Genomic DNA, 23489 nt, shown 5'->3' on the forward strand with positions numbered 1-23489 from the left:
GGTCAAGCAAAAAATAGTGGTTTCACTGGCTTGTTGAGAAGGAGATTGAAAAAACAAGCTCCATGAATAGTGACATGAACTGTGTATTAATAGGTGAAGCCGAAGCCTTGAGAAGCTTGACCAAAGAGCCAGATGGGGAATAATATAACTCTAATAAATAATCAACGATAAACATCATACATTTGTGCGGAAACCATTCAGATCGTGTCTGTTATTTTGTACATGTCATGTTTCTTCACATATTAAAAGTATGTCATCAAATATTCACATGTTTCGTGGCATATTTTTTTCACAGTAAAAATCTACACGAGATAGAGAAAATGTGTGGTTCCTTCGGTCGCCCTACTTCCCATGGGGCTGTGGCAGGCTGTGGGGAGGCAATAAAATTAGGCGTGGCCACGACTGACTATATGCCATCAACCAGACGGTCGATGCCTTAGCATGTCTTGATAGATTGATAGACAAATAGATAAATAGACAGACAGACAGATAGAAAGATAGATAGATAGATAGATAGATAGATAGATAGATAGATAGATAGATAGATAGATAGATAGATAGATAGGTAGGTAGGTAGGTAGGTTGAAAGATTAGCTGACAGACAAAATGATAGTAGATAGATAGATGGATAGATTGATAAATAGACAGACATAGATAGATAGATAGATAGATAGATAGATAGATAGATAGATAGATAGATAGATAGATAGATAGATAGATAGATAGATAGATAGATAGATAGATAGATAGATGGATGGATGGATGGATGGATGGATGGATGGATGGATAGATGGATGGATGGATAGATAGATAGATATAGATAGATAGATAGATAGATAGATAGATAGATAGATAGAAGCATTAATGTAGAAATTGATGAATTTTCATAATGACTCCTACTTAAGGTTTTTTTGTTTTCTATATAAACACTTGCACAGTGATACAGAAAAACAAATATATATGGAAACTTCATGCCTTAGCATATCTTGATAGATTGATAAACAGATAGATAAATAGATAGAGAGAAAAGACCTACAGATAGATAGATAGATAGATAGATAGATAGATAGATAGATAGATAGATTGATAGGTAGGTAGGTAGGTAGAAAGATTAGCGGACAGACACAATGATAGTAGATAGACATATAGATAGATAGATAGATAGATTGATAAAAGCATTAATGTAGAAATAGATAAACTTTCATAATGACTCCTACTTAAGGTTTTTTTGTTTTCTATATAAACACTTGCACAGTGATACAGAAAAACAAATACAGATGCAAACAGCACCTCACCTCGTCACTCAAGAAAGTGAAAAAAGAAAAACAAAGAGAGAGAAAGGAGACAGTAATATTGTCCACTCATCTCATGGCAGTCACCAAATGCAAGAGGACGAGGAATGTACAGCTGACATGTACTTTCCTACTGATACTTGTGGTCATTTGTTCAACCTCTTCATCATGCCAAGGTATATATGTATATGTATATGGAGATCATTACTTCTACTGTGCATTGTTACATATTACTCCCTCGGTTGACAATAATAGTTTATTTTGGCTTTGTGCTAAGTCAAACTATTAACTTTGACCAAGTTTATGGAAAACATATTAACACGCACAAGTTCAAATAACTATACCATCGAAAAATATGTTGATTTGATACTTTTGATGTCGGTACATTTTTTGTAAACTTGGTAAAATTAGAGAAATTGGAGGAAGCCATAAATAATTGAAACAGAGGGAATATAAATCAACATATTTTGACTATTTTGTATTGGTTGTTTGCATGTGTAGCCCAAGACCAGGCCCAGGCAGGCCGCCCTCGTCCCCACAGGCCTAGACAACCACCGCGGCCACGTACATCACCACCACACAGTTTGTTAGAGATGTCGCACCATCATCATCACAGGTCGCCTCTGTAACAACCCAAAAATCCATACACTAAAAATACCAACTACAAAATTTTTCTTAAAACTCCCATGTGATGATGAGTGTCATGTATAGTAACCCAACCTAAGAAATGCATTAGGTCTAACCCCAACCCAAGTTAACACATAAGCATGGCATGTCATTAGTTAATTGTGTTTATTTAAATTCTAACAAATAAAGTATTGCATACATTGTTAATTCAAAATGTGATTTGGATTTCCATTTGAGTTATGATATGCTTAACAACTCCAATAAAATAATAAACCATAAAATAATTAAAACTCAAACCAAGGAATAAAGGTTTAAAGACAAAAACTAATTCTATTTTTGTATAACAAAAACCACACCTATTTTTGTTACACAAAATAGCTAAATAAATTACTAATATTTATATAAGTATGTTGTGGGCCTCATATCAAAAACTCCAATGAATATGGTGCACCAATTTGGAATCCAAATTTAAAAATCAAAATTGAATTCAAATAAAGAAGAAGGAAAATAAAACAGAAAAAGAAAAAGGGAAGAAGAAGGCCTCGCAGGCTCGGCCTGCTCGGCCCGCGCCAGCCAGCCAGCCCAACCGGCCTGCCAACCCCCTTTCCCGTCTTCCCAGCACGCGCGCGCGGCCCACGAGCCGGCCCAGCACGCCCGTGCACCCTCCGCTCGCCTGCTGTCGCTGCCTGCCGAGCCCCACCCGTCAGCCTTTCTCCTGTTCATCTTCTCCACGCCATGCCCCAACCGCTCACGCCGATTTCCTTCGCCGACTGAGCCCCGACAGCGGTGGCAGGGGCGGGCCAGGGGGTCACGCCCGGGGCATGGCCTTGTCCCCTTGGCACCGTGCCCACGCAACCACGCACGGCCGTTGGATGAGATGCACACGCCTCCGATCCTCCTCAATCTCCAGCCGCCGAACGCCGAGCTCCATGGCCGAGCTCAGCTATAAGAGCCCCGGTCCCGGTTGCCCTAGCGCATTCCCGTGCCCGCCGCCACCTTGCGGCCACCCCCCTGCGCACCCGAGCCGAGAGAGAGAGCCAAGAGAGGAAGAAGGAAGGGAGCGGGAGAAAGAAGATGGAGCCGCCGACGGAGCACCTCCGAAACCGCCGGAGCAAGGACGACGCCACGATGTTGCACGGCACTGCATGGCTTCCGGAGCTACACGGCCGCAACTCACCTCTGCGTCGCCATCCCCTCTTCCACAGCACCTACGGTGAGCCCCCGGTTCTTCCCCTGCTCGCCGCCGGACCCTGCTACTCCGGCCATGGCGCTCCATACCATGAGCGCGTAGGCTAAGGCCATCTCCGGTCTCTAGGCACACAAGCACAGCACACTCACGCGCATGTCGCGACCACCTCCGAGCACTAGACCATCGGTCCGAGCACCAGACCACCACCTCGAGCACCAGACCACCGGCCCGAGCACCAAACCACCGTGGCCAGTACCACTGAGAGCGCCTGGCGCCTCCTTGACTCCCCCGCCCTGTTCGGTGGAGCCACGGGAAACTCACGCACCCCGCTAAACGCGCTCTTGGCCACCACCACAGCCTGACCACGCCACACCGATGAGCACCGCCACGCCAAGCCATCGACCACCGTGGCCGATGCTCTGGAAAGCCCTGTCCACCACCTAGATCCCACCACCGTGTACGCCGAGGCTCGGCAGAGCTCTTCCCCTCCTCAATTGGGCACCAGCGCCTACGGCAAGGCTCGCCGACGAGGCGCGCCGCCGGCGGGAGCACGGCCGTGGAAGAAACCGAGGAGAAGGGGCGAGTTGAGCAGCGCAGCCCTGCACTCGGTGCACGTGAACCGAGCCGAGGGAAAAGAAGGTGGACTCGGTCCACCATGGACCCTGCCTTAGGTCTATGGACCGTGAACATGGGTCCACCGTGAGCCACGCTCATGCCCACAGCCTGGAAACAAGGCCCAGTAAAGGCCCAAGGCCGTGACGTGGCAGCGCCACAGCATGACATGTGGCGGGCCAAGGCCGGCCCAGATCCAGCCCTATCAAGGCCCAGTTTGAACCCAGCCCGTATTGACCGTTGACCAGTCAACGTTGACCATTGACCTAGCCCCACATGTCAGTGGCATGGTCGCTCCGGACCCACATGTCAGATGCTAACATCATGCTGATGTCACACGGGACCCACACGTCAGAAGCCAACACAGCCAGGGTGACGTCATGTTGACGTCACGATGACATCAACTACTGACGTCAGCAGCCCTGGCCCCACACGTTAGTGACCTTGACCGTTGACCATAGACCGTTGACCGTTGACTCACCGTTGACTGACGTTGACTTTGACCGGACCCACATGTCAGTGACCCAAGAGTCCCTGGACCCACCTGTCAGAACTAATGACGTTGCTGACGTCATGATGACGTCAGCTGGACCCCACTTGTTAGCTCAGAACCGAGACGCTGATGTCATGCTGACGGCATGCTGACGTCAGCATGCCACGTGGACCAGTCATAGCGTGACACGTGTCAGCCCAGAATTAATTCGGCCTTTTTCATTTTTAGAAATGATTTAAACATCAGAAATTCATAACTAATTCATATGACCTCAGAAAAATATGAAACTAGGACCAAAATTCATCTAAAATTGAGCCCTACGCAATGAACCCATGTTTGAGTGCATTTGGCTCTTTTGAATTTTCATTGCTTCTTTGTGCTATTCTATAGACATCGCTAACGTGACTATAATGCGATCGTTTGCAGACTCGGAGGAGAACCAGACAGACGAGGATCGTGAGTACCGTGGGGAGTATGGAGACGACTACACTGAAGGTGCCACATCCCACCCAATCTCGTAGCACCTATTATGCATGGCAAATATAAAACTGCTATTGCTTTACTTTACTGCTACAATCATACTATGATAGGACTTGCATGGTAGTATGCTTTCTAGATGGCCTTTACCTTGACGCAACCTTACTCCTGCTCACCCTGCTATTAGGCTAGACACACGCTTGCTGCTATATTACTTATTACTTCTACTACGCTTGTACTACGTTGATGCGTGGTGGAAACTGGTGTTAACTGGACTGTGGGGAGAGTGCTGCGTGTGTGACTTGGGTGCGTGGAGGGTGAGGGTTGAGTCGACCAAGTTGGAGTATACGACAAGCCTAGGGCAAGTCTTGCCATGGGGTGCTACCTGGGCACCCCTGGAATGGATACATGTGGTGGGTAAATGGTATATGAGGTGGTCCTGGGTGTGAACCTGTGATGGGAGGAGCCCGGGATGGAGGTGCTGTGGTGGCACGGAAAATGGAAACCCTGATGAAGACATTCTGGCTTGGTCACCCCTAAGGACTTACTAGTACTCAGATTCACTGGGAAGCCTTACGTACCACTCGCCCTATATGGTGCGGGACGGCCGGACTACTTGGAAGGATATTGCCACTACTGCTAGGTTGATAGCGGACAGTGTAAGGAGGTATGGGGCACAGAGAATTTCCCCCACACCCTTCTGAGACTTCATTGAGACCTTGCGGACCCAGCTCATGACTCACAGTTTCAGCCACCCCAGACTAGACTTGGGGTGTACCAGGGCTGAATGGTAGAGTGGCATTATCCTAGGCTAGCAAACGGCCAGAATCAGCCTAGTTGGCGACGGTTAGCGAGGAAGGTGGATCTTGTGGTTATGCAAAACCTCTGTAGAGCGTATGGTTGATCGATCGATACATGTGCCGACTTGTCGGCTATGGACCTTTCCTAGGTTTCACTTAAACTAGATAGTGAGATGAGTCCTTCTCTTCTTCCCCTGTGAGAGAGTGTCGGTCGTAGCTAGGGGCTACGGGCCTTGAGACAGTGCCAAGAGGGAGTTGGCCTGTTGACTGAGCGATGGTATGGTTATGGTATGGTGATGGTGTGGAGATGGGGTATATCGATCTCGGGATCGAAACCTGGCTCTGGAAAGGGCAATGGGGTGGAATATGTGTGGGAATGGTGTTAAAACTTGACCAACTATTAATGTATATATACTTGATATGCTACTGCATAGGAAACCCTAGCCTTATAGGTTCCTTTGATTATGTCCAACTTGCATCCAATTTCCACAAAGCAAATGCTCATAGGGTTGGGAGTGGTCAGTACAAATCGTACTGATAAATTTTGGCACACAGGTTTTGCTGAGGAGTATAGCTCCGAGGAGTTTGACGGTTGAGGGATTCGTGCCTACGCTCGAGTTTGGCGATCTTATCTTCAAGCTGTTCTGAATGAATGCTACTTTTGATTCTGCCAATGCGGCGATGTAATAATTTATGTAATTCTGCACTATTTGTACTATGATATTATCGTTGTATGGATGTGATATTCAACTAGAATTTGGGTAATATGATCTACAACGGTCTTATTACACTTTGACGCTGTGGATTTCCCTTCGTGGAAATCAGGGTCGCTTCAGTTGGTATCAGAGCCATACTTGACCATAGGACGAAACCCTTAGGAATGGACGATAGAATAGGACGTGAACAGCCCTTCTTTCGGTTATATACCAACCCTGCATTTACTATTATGCAAGGCTTATCTATTATTGACCTGCTAACACCTGATTCCTTAAAACATGCAGATGACAACGAACGTCGACTGGCCGCCTCTAGGACTGCTACCTCTAGACCACGCCAAGCTTACCTTCGACCTACGTGAGCTTGGGGGATTTGCATAGACCCTCTGCCGAGTTCTCATCACATTAGGTGTCCCCGATGAGCTTGTTAAGGTCACCTGCACTGGGAAGCCAGCTTAGGAAGGAGGAATCGAAGGACCTGTTGTCACCTCAGTCGAGTTTCCAGCTAGCACTACCTTACCTTCTATCCCAGCTTTCACCGAGTTGACTATAGAGGACATAGTCGAGGAGGGACTGCAGGCTATCTCACACAAGGCACTTTGCAGAGTGATGAGGGACCACTACGAGCACCTGAAGACAATAGAGTTCTGCCTACTTCCCTAGGCCCTCGACCTTAGCCTTACCCCTAGTGAGCAGAGTTTCATAGCCGATAGAGTTATCCTTGCCGAAGAGGACAGATGCCATCGCGTCTCAGCTATCCACCTACTGGAGCAGGACAGGTACATGACCCAGCTGGAGCAGAGGAGATGTCAGGACCAGGCCCTTCTGTGGGAGCACCAGGAGCGAGACTCGTAGGGAGCACAGGAGCGAGCTAGTCTACTTGACACAGTTGCCAAGCTACAGGACGAGCTCAACCATCGTGAGGAAATCCACAGAACTGAGGTCGCTGACTTACAGGACAAAGCAGCCGACCTAGGCAACAGGAACTGCTACCTCGACAGCAAGGTATTGGAATTGCAGAGAGAGTTGGACGACAAGAAGGCCGAGTTCAACCGCAGAGGAGACAGAGAGAGATCCAAGGGGATTGATATGCTGAAGATCCAATCTCAAAACAAGACCATGACTCAAGAGCTAGAGGAGTTCAAGAAGAAGGCCGTTCGCAACCAGGGTCACCTGATCGAGGCACTCAGGCAGACCGAGTACCTACAGGACAAGTGTGAGAGGACATGGCAGGCTTGGCAGAAGTCTGATAGGAAGCACCTCAGGGAGATGAAGGGTATGTGGGATCAGCTACCCAAGGAGATTCGCAGCAAGACAAAGCCTAGGATAGAGGAGTTTGAGTTAGCCCTGACTCGCCTTAACCTAGACGCCTGCCCTACTCTACCTAGAGCCAAGCCTACTGAGGAGCTCGCCGAGGCCTTGAAGTACGTGTCCCGACTTCACAAGTCTGACGAGGAGATTGAGATCGAGAACAGTCGTATCCTAGCTGCGGTGTACGAGTTAGAGTAGAATGACCCTACGTGGTCATAAGACATGTCAGTAGCTTTCGTAAGTTGTACCCCATGACATACCCCTTATGAGATGTATTATGAGACATTATGCGTAGCATGATTCTCGCACGTCTTCAAGTGTAGCTACTGGAGATGATGCTATGTAATAAAACCCATGTAATGAATGTTTTGGATCTTATTGCTTCTTTGTAATGAGTGTTGGATAGTATAAATGTTTTCTTTAAATCATCAAAATCATGTAATCATATTGAATCATAAGCACTTATGACACAAGCACTAAATTCTCTATGATCCGTGTTGCAGATGCCGAACCGCCGATCTAATCGCCTAATGAATCGAGGACGTGCGCCCACCCCTGAACCAGTTGAACCCAATGGGGGACGTGGTGGCAACAACTGTGGCCATGGCCGTGGCTATGGACGTGGAGGGATACCCTTCCACCTGGAGAATACTCCGCCTCCTAAGGAGAACATTTTACCACCACCACCACCGAACCTGGCAGAAGTGATGGCACAATAGACCCAGCTTCTTGCAGCTCTTGTTGAAGGAGCAAACCATCGCCAGGGAGGTCAGCAGAATGATTTCCAAAGGAAGCTACAGGGATTTCTAAAGCTAAGGCCACCTACCTATGATGGCACCGACCCTGACCCGCTTGTAGCCGATGACTGGCTCAAGGAGATAGAGAAGAAGATTGACCTCACTACTTTCACCGACGATGAGTGTGTTGGAGCAGCCGCACACCAACTCACAGGTGCAGCACGTGCCTGGTGGGACAGCTTCAGTGATTCCCATGAGGACCCTGCCAACATCTCGTGGGATGAGTTCACCAAAGCATTCACTGAGTATCACATTCCCAAGGGTATCATGGAGGCCAAAGCTGAGTAGTTCCGCAACATCAAGATGGGAAAAGATAGGGTGACTGAGTACACTACTCGCTTCACCAATCTTCTTCGCTATGCACCTTCCTATGTTGTGAACTCTGAGAAGGAGAAGCTGTACTATTACCGCAAGGGACTTAACCCGCATATCAAGCTAAAGTTTGGCGGTATTGAGAGTAACACGTTGTGTGCTCTGGTGGATCGCTGCATCCAGATTGAGAAGGACCGTGCTGAAGCTGGAGAAGAGTATAGGGAGAGGAAGCATAAGCCTGAAGAGTCTCTCCGTGGTCATGATCGCAAGAGGTTCCATAGAGATGCACCATCCAGGGAACGCTCTCGCCACAACAGGGATGACAACCCTAGATCGAGTAGGGGTAGTGGAGGCTACACCGCCAAATACTCCCGTCCTGCTTAGGATCATTACACCCGGGACCGTTATGCTCAGGACAGCAACACTCAGGACCGTTTCAATCGTTCCCGCTCAGCGAATGAACGCCCAGCACAGAACCGCTCCACACCAAGCACTGGAAACTGGAAGGCACCCGTGCCAACCCCTACAGGCGGTACGCCTTTCACCTGCTTTGCTTGTGGCCAACCAGGTCACAAAGCCGCTGAGTGCCCACAGAACTCAGCTGCTCAGAAGTCTCAGTTCAAGGGATCTGCTACCCATGGACGTCTCAACCATCTAGATGCCGAGGAAGCATAGGCTGCCCCTGACATTGTGTACGGTATGTTTTTAGTTAATGGCAATACTGCATCAGTTCTATTTGACTCTGGAGCAACTTGTTCTTACATATCATCCAAGTTTGCATGAGAACATGACCTGCCTATAACCCCACGTGAAAAGCCTATCATCACCAGCTCACCCTTAGGAGACCTAAAATGCACCCACATCTGTAAGGGAGTGAGTCTTACCATTGAGGGTCTTATCTTTAAACCGACCTAACCCTATTACCTTCCACAAACCTAGATGTCATCTTAGGTATGGATTGGTTAACCATTTACCGAGGTATCATATCATGTTCACCTAGATATGTCCAAGCAACTCACCCATCAGGCCAAGTCATTAGATGTGAACCCCAGTCCGGAAAGTCCACCTCTATCTTGTGTGCCCTTAAAGCCAGTTCAGAGTCACAAAGAGAGGAGAAAATAGTTCATGATGTGCCTATGGTCAGAGACTATCCCGATGTATTCCCTGAAGAATTACCGGGTATGCCACCAGACCGTGATGTAGAGTTCATCATTGATCTCTTGCCGAGAACTGGACCCATTCACTACAAGAAATTCTTCTTTTTATGACAAAATCCCTCATGACGAGGCCTGTTTTCGTCATATAATGTAACATAATATGACGAAAAGTTATGTGTTGTCATAAAATTATGAGACCCAAAAGTATTTATGACGACATTGTTTCTTGTGTCACATAAAGGTAGCAAGTTTCGTCACAAATTGTCAGGCGACAGGAGTCGGTTGACGGTTGTGAATTTATGACGATTTATACAATTTTTATATGATGACAGTAGACCGTCACTGAATGTTTTATCAAATATGACGACCCCAATGTCATAAAATACCCCAGTATGAGGTGGAGCCTTGACCCATGACAGTTGGGCTTGGAGCTTGGCCTAGGCCCATGTAAAAATGTAGAGGGGCCCAGGTGGAAGGAGGCAGGCCGAGCCTAAAATAGAAGGCCCGAGAGATGTTTTTTTCTTTTTCTTTCTTTTTTTAAAAAATTTATAAATCACTTGTTCATCATGAACAAGAACGATTTCTCTTTTTAATTTCTAGTTAAAACTTGTAACTAGTCTTTCTCTCACATATTAACTCCAAATGTGATGATTTTTTTCCTAAATTTTTCTAAAATCATTATTTATCAAGTTAATGTATTGATTTTGGTCATATTTTCATGTGACAAAGTTTGACCAATTCGAATTTTAAATTTTAAAAAAATGACGACTTCAAACTAGATTTTGAAACCTGAAATGATTTCAAATGAAAAAGTTATAAACATAAAGGTTGTATAATTCATCAAGATCTACATTTTTTATTTTGGTCATTTGTTCATCCGATAAAGTTATAGTAAAGTTGTTCACAAATTTTACACATCTCTCTTATAGTTTCATAAACTACGAGACAGATGTGTAAAATTTGTGAACAACGTTACTATCACTTTGTTGAATGAACAAATGACCAAAACGAAGCTTGTAGATCTCAATGAACTTTACAATGTTCTTGTTGATGACTTTTCATTTGAAATTACTTAGTACCCTAAAATTATGTTTGAAATTCTAATATTTTGAAATTTAAAATTCAAACTGTTCAAACAATGTCATATGAAAAAATAACCAAAACAAAGAAGGTAGATCTTGATGAGTTGTACAAACTTGGTATTCATGACTTTTCTAGTTGAGACCATCTAGGGTTTCGAAAACTGGTTTGGGGCTGTCAAAATTTAAAAATCCAAAATTTGAATTGTTCAAACTTTGTCAAATGAAACGTTGACCAAAACAACAAATGTAGATCTTGATGAGCGTAACAAACTTGGTATTCATGACTTTTCTATTTGAAACAATTTAGAGTTTCAAAAACTGGTGTCAAAGTGTCATTTTTTTAAAATTTAAAATTTGACTTGGTCAAACTTTGTCAAATGAGACACTAAATGACCTCAGATGAAAAACTTTTGAATACAAAGGTGTTATAACTCATCAAGATCTACAATTATTATATAGGTCATTTTTCCATTTGAGAAAGTGTTAGTAAACACTAGTCACAAAATCATGAATCTCACATAGAGTTTATGAAACTATATAAGAGACTTGTCAATTTAGAACTAAACTTTCCTAACACTTTCTCAAATGCAAAAATGACCTATATAACAATTGTAGATATTGATGAGTTGTACAAACTTGGTATTCATGACTTTTCTAGTTGAGACCATCTAGGGTTTCGAAAACTGGTTTGGGGCTGTCAAAATTTAAAAATCCAAAATTTGAATCGTTCAAACTTTGTCAAATGAAAAGTTGACCAAAACAACAAATGTAGATCTTGATGAGCGTAACAAACTTGGTATTCATGACTTTTCTATTTGAAACAATTTAGAGTTTCAAAAACTGGTGTCAAAGTGTCATTTTTTTAAAATTTAAAATTTGACTTGGTCAAACTTTGTCAAATGAGACACTAAATGACCTCAGATGAAAAACTTTTGAATACAAAGGTGTTATAACTCATCAAGATCTACAATTGTTATATAGGTCATTTTTTCATTTGAGAAAGTGTTAGTAAACACTAGTCACAAAATCATGAATCTCACATAGAGTTTATGAAACTATATAAGAGACTTGTCAATTTAGAACTAAACTTTCCTAACACTCTCAAAATGCAAAAATGACCTATATAACAATTGTAGATATTGATGAGTTGTACAAACTTGGTATTCATCATTTTTTCAGCTGAAATCATTTGGGGTTTCAAAATCTTGTTTGCAGTTACCCTTTTTTTTAAATTTCAAAATTTGAATTGCTCAAACCATATCACACAAAAATATTAACAAAATCAACACAATTAATTGATAGTGCATGATTTTAGAAAATTTTAGGAAAAAATCATCACATTTGGAGTTAGTATGAAGGAGAAAAACTAGTTACAAATTTTACCAAAAGATTAAAAAGAGAAATCACAACTTTTTCAGCAAAAAAATAATTACTTAAATACTTGAAATTGAAGAACATGAAACAAAGTTTTCGGCCCGTTCAACTGTTATTGGGCCGGCACTATGCAGCCCAATATATTCGAACCGTTGGATGGACCTTTGATGAATCAGAACCGTTGGATCAAAAGCACATGTATATAAGCACATCCTGCCTCCCAGACCCTAAACTCCTCTCTCTCGGCCCCGACTGCGATACCCATCGCCCCTCTCCCTCTGCCGACATCGGCGCCCCTCCCTCTCCCTCTCGCTGCCTCCCACAGCACCGCCCCTCCCTCTCCCCCACAGCGGCGGTGCCGCTCGCTCTCCCCCATACCCATCGTGGCTCCGGAACCCGAGCGTTCCTCCTTCAACCTCTTCCCCACGACCAGGGCGTGGTGCCCCTCACCCACGGTGACGGCGGCAGCCAGGTAGAGGAGCGGGTGAACCGGATCCGCCACACGCGACCCCTCCAGCATGATGCGGTCCAGGTACTGCTGTCTCTCCCTCCTTCATCTCCATGTTCTGAGGTCGCCTCCAAACCCTAGCAGCGCAGCCCAAGCTTCGGTGGAAGCCTAGGGGTTCTACTGCGATTTGTTTTGATTTTTCCCTTTGGAGATAAGTGGTGGTCCAGAGATTTATTATTCATCCTTTCACCTCCTTCATGTACTCATTCTCACCTTGCACTCATCATGGCGATCTATGGCCAACGATATCATCCTTCCCAAGAAACTTCATTTAACTGTGTCACAAATATGCTGGATTCAGGTCATCTATGAATATGTTTCTCCTGGGATTCACAGATGTAGCCTTACATGTCAGGTAGTTCACAGGCCATGGCTCACGCCAGGTGGGTATGATTCCATATTTATGTGATGCCGTGCACAACTCACAACCTCATATGAATGTCACTGAACTCCTGTTGCAGTCTGGTATATTGTGCCCTTCAAACCAATACAGTCCTCATATCCATTTGGTAAGATGCATTGATTTGAAATGATTTACAGTCCTCTACTCATAATACACACTATTTTTTTTGGGTTTCTATTTGTGCAGGTCATCAGTGATTATTCCCATCTGTGTCATTTGAACATTTCCTCCATTGGTTTTCACATCATGACTAAACATAGCCAACTTTATAAACTCAACTTTACTGCAGCCAGCTCCATGTATTATCAGAAATTAGAAACAGTTCAGCCCTCACAATATTATTTCTGCTATAACATGGGAGAAATGTGTATGCCACATGGATAAGAGTAGCATCAGTTGCATTCTTCCCTTCCAATCAGCATTTTTTATTACATAGCTGATTATTTGCTTCGTACAAGGTTCTGAATGTTAAATAGTCCGAAGAATAAATAACTATGCTTAGCGACATGCTTTTGTGTAGACACATGCTATGCTTAATGATTATCCTTTCTAATATTTCTCATTTTAAACTCATTTGTCTTCTCATAGATCAGTGAGATACATAAAGACTGGGGAATGGATTCTGAGTGACGGCATTGGATGAGGTAACAAATAGAGGCAAGGCATCAGCATTGTTGCTTATTCCTAGATCCTACTGTATTTTCTCTCTCTTTCCCTGCCTGCGAAATGACAAACACAAACTGGAAATACATGTGTTCTCTGGTTGTAACATGCAGCTGATTTACATTTACATTTATTTGCTTGTATGTTGTAAGCATGTCAGCTTACTTTTCGAGTCCTCTTCTATAGAAAAGCTTCATAATATCAGGCCATTCCTTAAAGAGGTTGATAGTTTACTATTTTCTGTAAAATACTAATTACTTCACCACTACAGATTGTAAATCTAAGACTCAATGAAGAATGTTAGCCACTGCAAGGTTGTAAATCTAAAACTGATTTATCTTCTATCGAAGGAAATTATTAATTCATAGGAGCCTAAAATCATTCATGATACATTCAAAGATTACTATGCTTGCGGTGGTTTTTGGATTCAAAAATAACATGTCCATTGCCCACTTATGTATAAGGACGATTTCACTATATATGTGCGATGGTCAGTCCTGCTTTCTAAATTTTATATCCTTTGAACATTAGCATGCTGTTATTTGAATTGTGTTGTTAGTCTATGACCCCACTTCTAATTGTGCCACAACTCCTTTTTTTTGACCTTGCTATCTTGTGTCTGCGGCAACGCGCTGGTTCCTGCTAGTATGTATAATTTTCTGTGGACTATGAAATTTTACTTGTGGTAGTTCTCTTTAGTAGTTTATGTATACTAAGTATGCACTTGTACCAGTAGTAGCAGCTTAGATGGTGAGATGCAGAGGCCTTTTCAATGATTTGCCTGCAATACTTGTACTAGCAATAGCAACTACAAGCACCCTTCTTACTGTTTTGGATTACATAGTGCTTTTATTCTATTAACTTTCCATTTTTGTTTAGTGACTTTTTCTTCCATCATGGCTATGTAATTTATAGTAGGTAATGCCTTGACACACTTATATCAATGTTGACAAAGCAGCTGATGTCTTGGTCCACTAGAAGGTCTTACCAGAAGCAAAGGATCCTGATAGGTGACCTGCATTCCATGTCTATTTCTTGAGGGTAAAGCTCTTTCTTTTGTTGCTTTGATAGGCAACCTTCACTTAACTTTTGGTCTCCATAGCTTTGTATTTAGCCAATACTACTACTATAGCATAGTGAAGTTGATTCTTGTATGACTTGATTGTACTGTATGATGAGTCGTATAATATCATGTAATAAACAAGATGTACAATATCATTTGTGTTGTATATAAGAACCTGGCAGCAGAATATATAATGCATGATGACTTTTTAACCATGGTTAACTACCCTATACATGATGGCTTCTTATCGTCATAATAGCGAGCATGAACCAGGGTACGTACTCGGCATTTGTGACGGTTCATACATTAAGTGACGCATTGACTAAACAATACATGACAAATACTATTGTCATAAAAGGTAACAATATGTGACGACCGAACGATACCGTCACAAAAGGTCATGACATTTTGTGACGGCTCTCCATATTATTGTCACAAGGTATATTATGTGATGGTCGTTATATGACGACCGGCATGACGCTGCTTTTTCGTCATAAGATACTTTTTATGACAAATTTTGTACTTACCATGATAGTTTCCGTTTGTCATACAAACCCAGATTTTTTGTAGTGATTGCCAAGAGACCCTATCGCATGTCAGTTGATGAACTGGCTGAGCTCAAGAAACAGCTTGATGAGCTCATCTTGAAGGGATATATCAGACCCAGTGCTTCACCCTGGGGATCCCCTGTTCTGCTTGTCAAGAAGAAGGATGGCTCAATGAGAATGTGCATTGATTACCGGAACTTGAACGCAGTCACCATCAAGAACAATTACCCCCTGCCAAAAATCAATGATCTACTTGATCAGCTTCGAGGTGCCAAGTATTTCTCCAAGATTGATCTTAGATCTGGCTATCATCAGATGAAGATTCGAGAGAGTGACATCTCGAAGATAGCTTTCATGACTAGGTATGGGCAGTTTGAGTTCACGGTGGTATCCTTTGGACTCACGAATGCTCCTGCATACTTCATGAACATGATGAATAAGGTTTTCATGGATGAACTGGATAAGTTCGTGGTGGTATTCATTGATGACATCCTTGTCTATTCATCCACCGCTAAAGAACATGAACATCATCTGAGAATGGTGCTTGAGAAACTAGCCCAACATCAGCTCTATGCAAAGTTCAGCAAATGTGAATTTTGGCTATAGGAAGTTGCCTTCTTGGGCCATGTATTATCAGCTGAAGGTGTCATAGTTGACCTGGCCAAGATTGAAGCTATGAAAGAGTGGGATCAACCTCGCAATGTGACAGAAATCAGAAGTTTCTTGGGATTGGCTGGATATTATCGCCGATTCATTGAAAACTTCTCTAAGATAGCTCGTCCAATGACCAACCTTCTAAAGAAGACTAAGGAGTTTGAATGGACGCCCGAGTGCAAACAAAGCTTCTAGGAATTGAAATAGAAGCTTACCACAACTCCTGTGCTAGCATTGCCTGATATCAGCAAAGATTTCGTGGTCTATTGTGATGCATCCCGTCAAGGACTTGGTTGTGTACTAATGCAAGAGGGGAGAGTGATAGCATATGCGTCTTGACAGTTGAAAGAACACGAGAACCATTACCCAACCCATGATCTTGAGTTAGCAGCAGTTGTGCATGCCTTGAAGATCTGGAGACACTACATGATAGGCAACAAGTGTGACATCTACACCGATCACAAGAGCTTGAAGTACTTTTTCACTCAAGAAGATTTGAATATGAGGCAACGTCGATGGCTAGAGTTGATCAAGGATTATGTCCTAGAAATTCACTATCATCCAGGAAAAGCTAATATAGTCGCAGATGCTCTTAGTCGCAAGAGTTACTATCACACCTTGATCATAGAATCCGTACCACCTGAGCTCAAGGAAGAGATTGATGATTTCCAACTAGAGATACTACCGCATGGCTTGCTGAATGAGCTCCGCATACAGTATGATCTCACGGATCGCATCCGTCAAGCTCAGAAAGGTTGCGAAGAGATCGAATATCTCTATGGTCTGATGAAACTAGGCTACAAGACCAACCACCAAGAAGATGAACAAGGAACCATCTAGTTCAAGAACAGAATCTGTGTTCCATCTGACCCAGTACTACGAGAGGAAATTCTGTCAGAAGCTCACGATTCCAAGTACTGTATTCACCCTAGAGGTTCAAAGATGTATCAAGACTTGAAGAAACACTTCTGGTGAAAAGGCATGAAGATAGACATTATGGGACATGTGGCATGTTGTGACACCTGTAATAGAGTCAAGGCTGAACATCAAAGGCCTACAGGTTTGCTAAAGCCTCTTGACATTCCCGAGTGGAAATGGGAGAGTATATCCATGGATTTCATAGTTGGATTGCCCCGTTCATAGAAAGGCAATGATTCCATCTAGGTGATTGTTGATCGTCTAACCAAGATTGCTCACTTTGTACTAGTTAAGACCAAGACCAATGCCAAAAAATTAGCAGATCTATATGTTGAGCATATTCTCAGACTACATGGAGCTCCCTCTAGTGTCGTATCTGATCGTGGTCCTCAGTTGGTGTCCTAATTCTGGGAAGCTCTGCACAAGTCCATTGGAACCAAACTTGATTTCAGTACTGCTTACCACCCACAGACAGATGGACAGACTGAACGAGTAAATCAAATCTTGGAAGACATGCTTCGCGCTAGTGTACTAAATTATGGCTCTGTCTGGGAGAAATGCTTACCCTATGCAGAGTTCTCTTACAACAATAGCTACCAAGCCAGTATCAAGATGTCACCATTTGAAGCTCTGTATGGCAGACCTTGTAAGACACCTTTGATGTGGTCCCAACCGGGAGAAAGGTCGTTCTTTGACTCCGCCAAGATTCAAGATGCCGAAGAAGGAGTTGCTCAAGTGAAGGAGAACTTGAGAATTGCCCAAAGTCGATACAAGAGCTATGCTGACAAAAGAAGAAGAGAGCTGGAGTTCAATGTGGGAGATTTTGTCTATCTCAAGGTATCCCCACTACGTGGAACTGTCAGATTCCATGTGAAAGGAAAGCTTGCCCCTAGATTTATTGGCCCATACAAGATTTGCAAGAGGATTGGAAAGCTCGCCTACAAACTTGAGCTACCCAAGGAATTGATGGGTGTACATCCCGTATTCCATGTCTCACAGCTACGCAAGTGTTTGAGAGTGCCCGATGAAGTAGTTCCAACTAATACACTTGACATTCAAGATACACTTGAGTATAAAGAACATCCTATCAGAATTCTGGGCAGAGATACCAAAGAGACCCCAAGCAAGACTATTCCTATGTGCAGGATCCAATGGAGCAATCACACAGAGAGAGAAGCAACATGGGAGAAAGAGTCTGACCTTCGGCTACACTATCCTTACCTTTTCGAAGAGTACGTTACGCTTTAATCTCGGGGACGAGATTCTGTTAAGGGGGTAGGACTGTAACAACCCAAAAATCCATACACTAAAAATACCAACTACAAAATTTTTCTTAAAACTCCCATGTGATGATGAGTGTCATGTATAGTAACCCAACCTAAGAAATGCATTAGGTCTAACCCCAACCCAATTTAACACATAAGCATGGCATGTCATTAGTTAATTGTGTTTATTTAAATTCTAACAAATAAAGTATTGCATACATTGTTAATTCAAAATGTGATTTGGATTTCCATTTGAGTTATGATATGCTTAACAACTCCAATAAAATAATAAACCATAAAATAATTAAAACTCAAACCAAGGAATAAAGGTTTAAAGAGAAAAACTAATTCTATTTTTGTATAACAAAAACCACACCTAATTTTGTTATACAAAATAGCTAAATAAATTACTAATATTTATATAAGTATGTTGTGGGCCTCATATCAAAAACTCCAATGAATATGGTGCACCAATTTGGAATCCAAATTTAAAAATCAAAATTGAATTCAAATAAAGAAGAAGGAAAATAAAACAGAAAAAGAAAAAGGGAAGAAGAAGGCCTCGCAGGCTCGGCCTGCTCGGCTCGCGCTAGCCAGCCAGCCCAACCGGCCTGCCAACACCCTTTACCATCTTCCCAGCACGCGCGCGCGGCCCATGAGCTGTCCCAGCACGCCCATGCGCCCTCCGCTCGCCTGCTGTCGCTGCCTACCGAGCCCCACCCGTCAGCCTTTCTCCTGTTCATCTTCTCAACGCCACGCCCCGACCGCTCACGCTCATTTCCTTCGCCGACTGAGCCCCGACAGTGGTGGCAGGGGCGGGCCAGGGGGTCACGCCCGGGGCATGGCCTTGTCCCCTTGGCGCCGCGCCCACGCAACCACGCACGGCCGTTGGATGAGATGCACATGCCTCCGATCCTCCTCAATCTCCAGCCACCGAACGCCGAGCTCCATGGCTGAGCTCGGCTATAAGAGCCCCGGTCACGGTTGCCCTAGCTCATTCCCGTGCCCGCCGCCACCTTCCGGCCACCCCCCTGTGCACCCGAGCCGTGAGAGAGAGCCAAGAGAGGAAGAAGGAAGGGAGCGGGAGAAAGAAGAAGGAGCCGCCGACGGAGCACCTCTGAAGCCACCAGAGAAAGGACGACACCATGACGCTGCACGGCACTACACGGCTTTCGGAGTTACATGGCCGCAACTCAACACTACATCGCCATCCCCTCTTCCACAGCACCTACGATGAGCCCCTGGTTCTTCCCTTGCTTGCCGCCAGACCCTGCTACTCCAGCCATGGCGCTCCATACTGTGAGCACGTAGGCTAAGGCCATCTCCGGTCTCTAGGCACACAAGCACAGCACACTCACGCGCATGTCGCGACCACCTCCGAGCACCAGACCACCGGTCCGAGCACCAGACCACCAGCCCGAGCACCAGACCACCGTGGCCAGTACCGCTGAGAGCACCTGGCGCCTCCTTGACTCCCCCGCCCTGTTCGCTGGAGCCACGGGAAACTCACGTGCCCCGCCAAACATGCTCTTGGCCACCACCACAGCCTGACCATGCCACACCGATGAGCGCTGCCATGCCCAGTCGCCGACCACCGTGGCCGATGCTCTAGAAAGCCCTGTCCACCACCTAGATCCCACCACCGTGTACGCCGAGGCTCGGCAGAGCTGTTCCCCTCCTCAATTGGGCACCAGCGCCTATGGCAAGGCTCGCTGATGAGGCGCGCTGCCGGCGGGAGCACGACCGTGGAAGAAACAGAGGAGAAGGGGCGAGTTGAGCAGCGTAGCCCTACACTCGGTGCACGTGAGCTGAGCCGAGGGAAAAGAAGGTGGACTCGGTCCACCATGGACCATGCCTTAGGTCTATGGACCGTGAACATGGGTCCACCGTGAGCCACGCTCACACCCACAGCCTAGAAACGAGGCCCAGTAAAGGCCCAAGGCCGTGACGTGGCAGCGCCACAGCATGCCACGTGGCGGGCTAAGCCCGACCCAGATCCAGCCCTGTCCAGGCCCAGTTTGAACCCGGCCCGTATTGACCGTTGACCAGTCAATGTTGACCGTTGACTTGGCCCCACATGTCAGTGGCACGGTCGCTCTGGACCCACATGTCAGATGCTGACGTCACACGGGACCCACACGTCAGAAGCCAACACAGCCAGGGTGACGTCATGCTGATGTCATGATGACATCAGCTGCTGACGTCAGTAGCCCTGGCCCCACACGTCAGTGACCTTGACCGTTGACCATTGACTCGCCGTTGACTGACGTTGACTTTGATCGGACCCACATGTTTGTGACCCAAGAGTCCCTGGACCCACCTGTCAGAACTAATGACGTTGCTGACGTCATGATGACGTCAGCTGGACCCCACCTGTCAGCTCGGAACCGAGACGTTGATGTCATGCTGACATCAGCATGCCACATGGACCAGTCACAGCGTGACACGTGTCAGCCCAGAATTAATTCGGCCTTTTCCATTTTCAGAAATGATTTAAACTTTGGAAATTCATAACTAATTCATATGACCTCAGAAAAATATGAAACCAGGACCAAAATTCATCTAAAATCGAGCCCTACGCAATGAACCCATGTTCGAGTGCATTTGGCTCTTTTGAATTTTCATTGCTTCTTTGTGCTATTCTATAGACGTCGCTAACGCGACTATAATGCGATCGTTTGCAGACTCGAAGGAGAACCAGACAGATGAGGATCGTGAGTACCATGGGGAGTGCGGAGACGACTACACTGAAGGTGCCACATCCCACCCAATCTCGTAGCACCTATTACGCATGGCTAATATAAAACTGTTATTGCTTTACTTTACTGCTACAATCATACTATGATAGGACTAGTATGGTAGTATGCTTTCTGGATGGCCTTTACCTTGACGCAACCTTACTCCTGCTCACCTTGCTATTAGGCTAGACACACGCTTGCTGCTATATTACTTATTACTTCTACTACGCTTGTACTACGTTGATGCGTGGTGGAAACTAGTGTTAACTAGACTGTGGGGAGAGTGCTGCGTGTGTGACTTGGGTGCATGGAGGGTGAGGGTTGAGTCGACGAAGTTGGAGTATACGACGAGCCTAGGGCAAGTCTTGCCATGGGGTGCTACCTGGGCACCCCTGGAATGGATACTTGTGGTGGGTAAATGGTATATGAGGTGGTCCTGGGTGTGAACCTGTGATGGGAGGAGCCCGGGATGGAGGTGTTGTGGTGGCACAGAAAATGGAAACCCTGATGAAGACATTCTGGCTTGGTCACACCTAAGAACTTACTAGTACTCAGATTCACCGGGAAGCCTTACGTACCACTCGCCCTATATGGTGCGGGACGGCCGAACTACTTGGTAGGATATTGCCACTGCTGCTAGGTTGATAGCGGACAGTGTAAGGAGGTACGGGGCGCGGAGGATTTCCCCCACACCCTTCCGAGACTTCATGGAGGCCTTGTGGACCCGGCTCATGACTCACAGTTTCAGCCACTCTAGACTAGACTTGGGGTGTACCAGGGCTGAATGGTAGAGTGGCATTATCCTAGGCTGGCAAGCGGCCGGAAATAGCCCAGTTGATGACGGTCAGCGAGGAAGGCGGATCTTGTGGTTATGTAAAACCTCTGCAGAGTGTATGGTTGATCGATCGATACATGTGCCAACTTGTCGGCTATGGACCTTTCCTGGGTTTCGCTTAAACTAGATAGTGAGATGAGTCCTCTTCTTCCCCTATGAGAGAGTGTCGGTCGTAGCTAGGGGCTACGGGCCTTGAGACATTGCCGAGAGGGAGTTGGCCTGTCGACTGAGCGATGGTATGGTTATGGTATGGTGATGGTGTGGAGATGGGGTATATCGATCCCAGGATCGAAACCTGGCTCTGGAAAGGGAAATGGGGTGGAATGTGTGCGGGAATGGTGTTAAAACTTGACCAACTATTAATATATATATATACTTGATATGCTACTACATAGGAAACCCCAGCCTTATAGGTTCCTTTGATTATATCCAACTTGCATCCAATTTCCACAAAGCAAATGCTCATAGGGTTGGGAGTGGCCAGTACAAATCGTACTAATAAATTTTGGCACATAGGTTCTGCTGAGGAGTATAGCTCCGAGGAGTTTGACGGTTGAGGGATTCGTGCCTATGCTCGAGTTTGGCGATCTTATCTTCAAGCTGTTCTGAATGAATGCTACTTTTGATTCCGCCAATGCGGCGATGTAATAATTTATGTAATTCCGCACTATTTGTACTCTGATATTATCATTGTATGGATGTGATATTCGACTGGAATTTGGGTAGTATGATCTACAACAGTCTTATTACACTTCGACGCTGTGGATTTCCCTTCACGAAAATCGAGGTCGCTTCAGCCTCCGCCTCCGCCAGTGCCGTCATCCCCACCACGCAGTTTGTCTGAGGTGTCACACAATCAACACTACAAGTCACCACCACCGCCGGCAGTGTCGTTGTCACCACCACTCAATTTGGCTAAGGTGGCGCACCACCATCACCACAGTTCGCCACCACCGCCGCCAGTGCCTTCATCACCACCACGCAGCTTGTTCGAAACATCACACCATCATCACCACAGGTCACCGCCTCCCCCACCAGTGCCGTCGTCGTCACCACGACGCCGTTTGTCCGAGATGTCGCACCATCATCACCATTGGTCACCTCCGCCACCGCCATCAGTGCTGTCATCGCAAGCACGTAGTTTGTCTGAGACATTGTCGTCTCCAATGGCAAAGTCAAAGCCTGATACGTGCTATCCCTACAATAACAGATTCTGTGTGACTCATGACTGCGAGAACATGTGCAAGGAAAACGGCTTTGTATCCAAGAAAAGCTACAGTATTGAGAGAGCGGATGCTAAATGGGAATGTTGCTGCAAACATTAAGCAGTGTAACACAAGCATCTTTTTGATGCGAACTCAATAAGATGGTCTTTTTGTGCCTAAATGCTGCTGCATTCCGTTGCTATATAATGTACTGTAAACAAACATAATGTGTACCGAGTGACATGCCAGAAAAGGCATACATACAGCAACCAATTGTGGAATAAACCAGGAAACAAGTTATTGTAAATTTTACTGGAGTTGGTCTGTGCTGATATTTTTATAGTGGTACTTATGTTTGCATCTTGTCAGGTCGTTGGTGGAGCTTCATCTAGCTTTGGCTTATTGCTATAGTACCTAGAGAAGCCAAAGTCGGTCAAGCAAAAAATAGTG

General features: G+C 45.2%; 1 protein-coding gene across 1 annotated transcript; it reads left to right on the plus strand.

Annotated features, from left to right (window-relative positions):
- The first annotated feature begins 1382 nt into the window (after positions 1 to 1382).
- Positions 1383 to 23159, plus strand: LOC136532511 (extensin-2-like). The gene is made up of 4 exons (XM_066525100.1): positions 1383 to 1401; positions 1794 to 1917; positions 14547 to 14563; positions 22648 to 23159. Exons 1-4 carry the CDS (start codon positions 1383 to 1385, stop codon positions 23157 to 23159), a joined length of 672 nt encoding a protein of 223 aa, XP_066381197.1.
- The last annotated feature ends 330 nt before the right edge of the window (positions 23160 to 23489 follow it).

This window comes from Miscanthus floridulus, unplaced genomic scaffold (assembly GCF_019320115.1).
Source record: "Miscanthus floridulus cultivar M001 unplaced genomic scaffold, ASM1932011v1 fs_646_1_2, whole genome shotgun sequence".
NCBI classification, from domain to species: Eukaryota; Viridiplantae; Streptophyta; class Magnoliopsida; order Poales; family Poaceae; genus Miscanthus; species Miscanthus floridulus.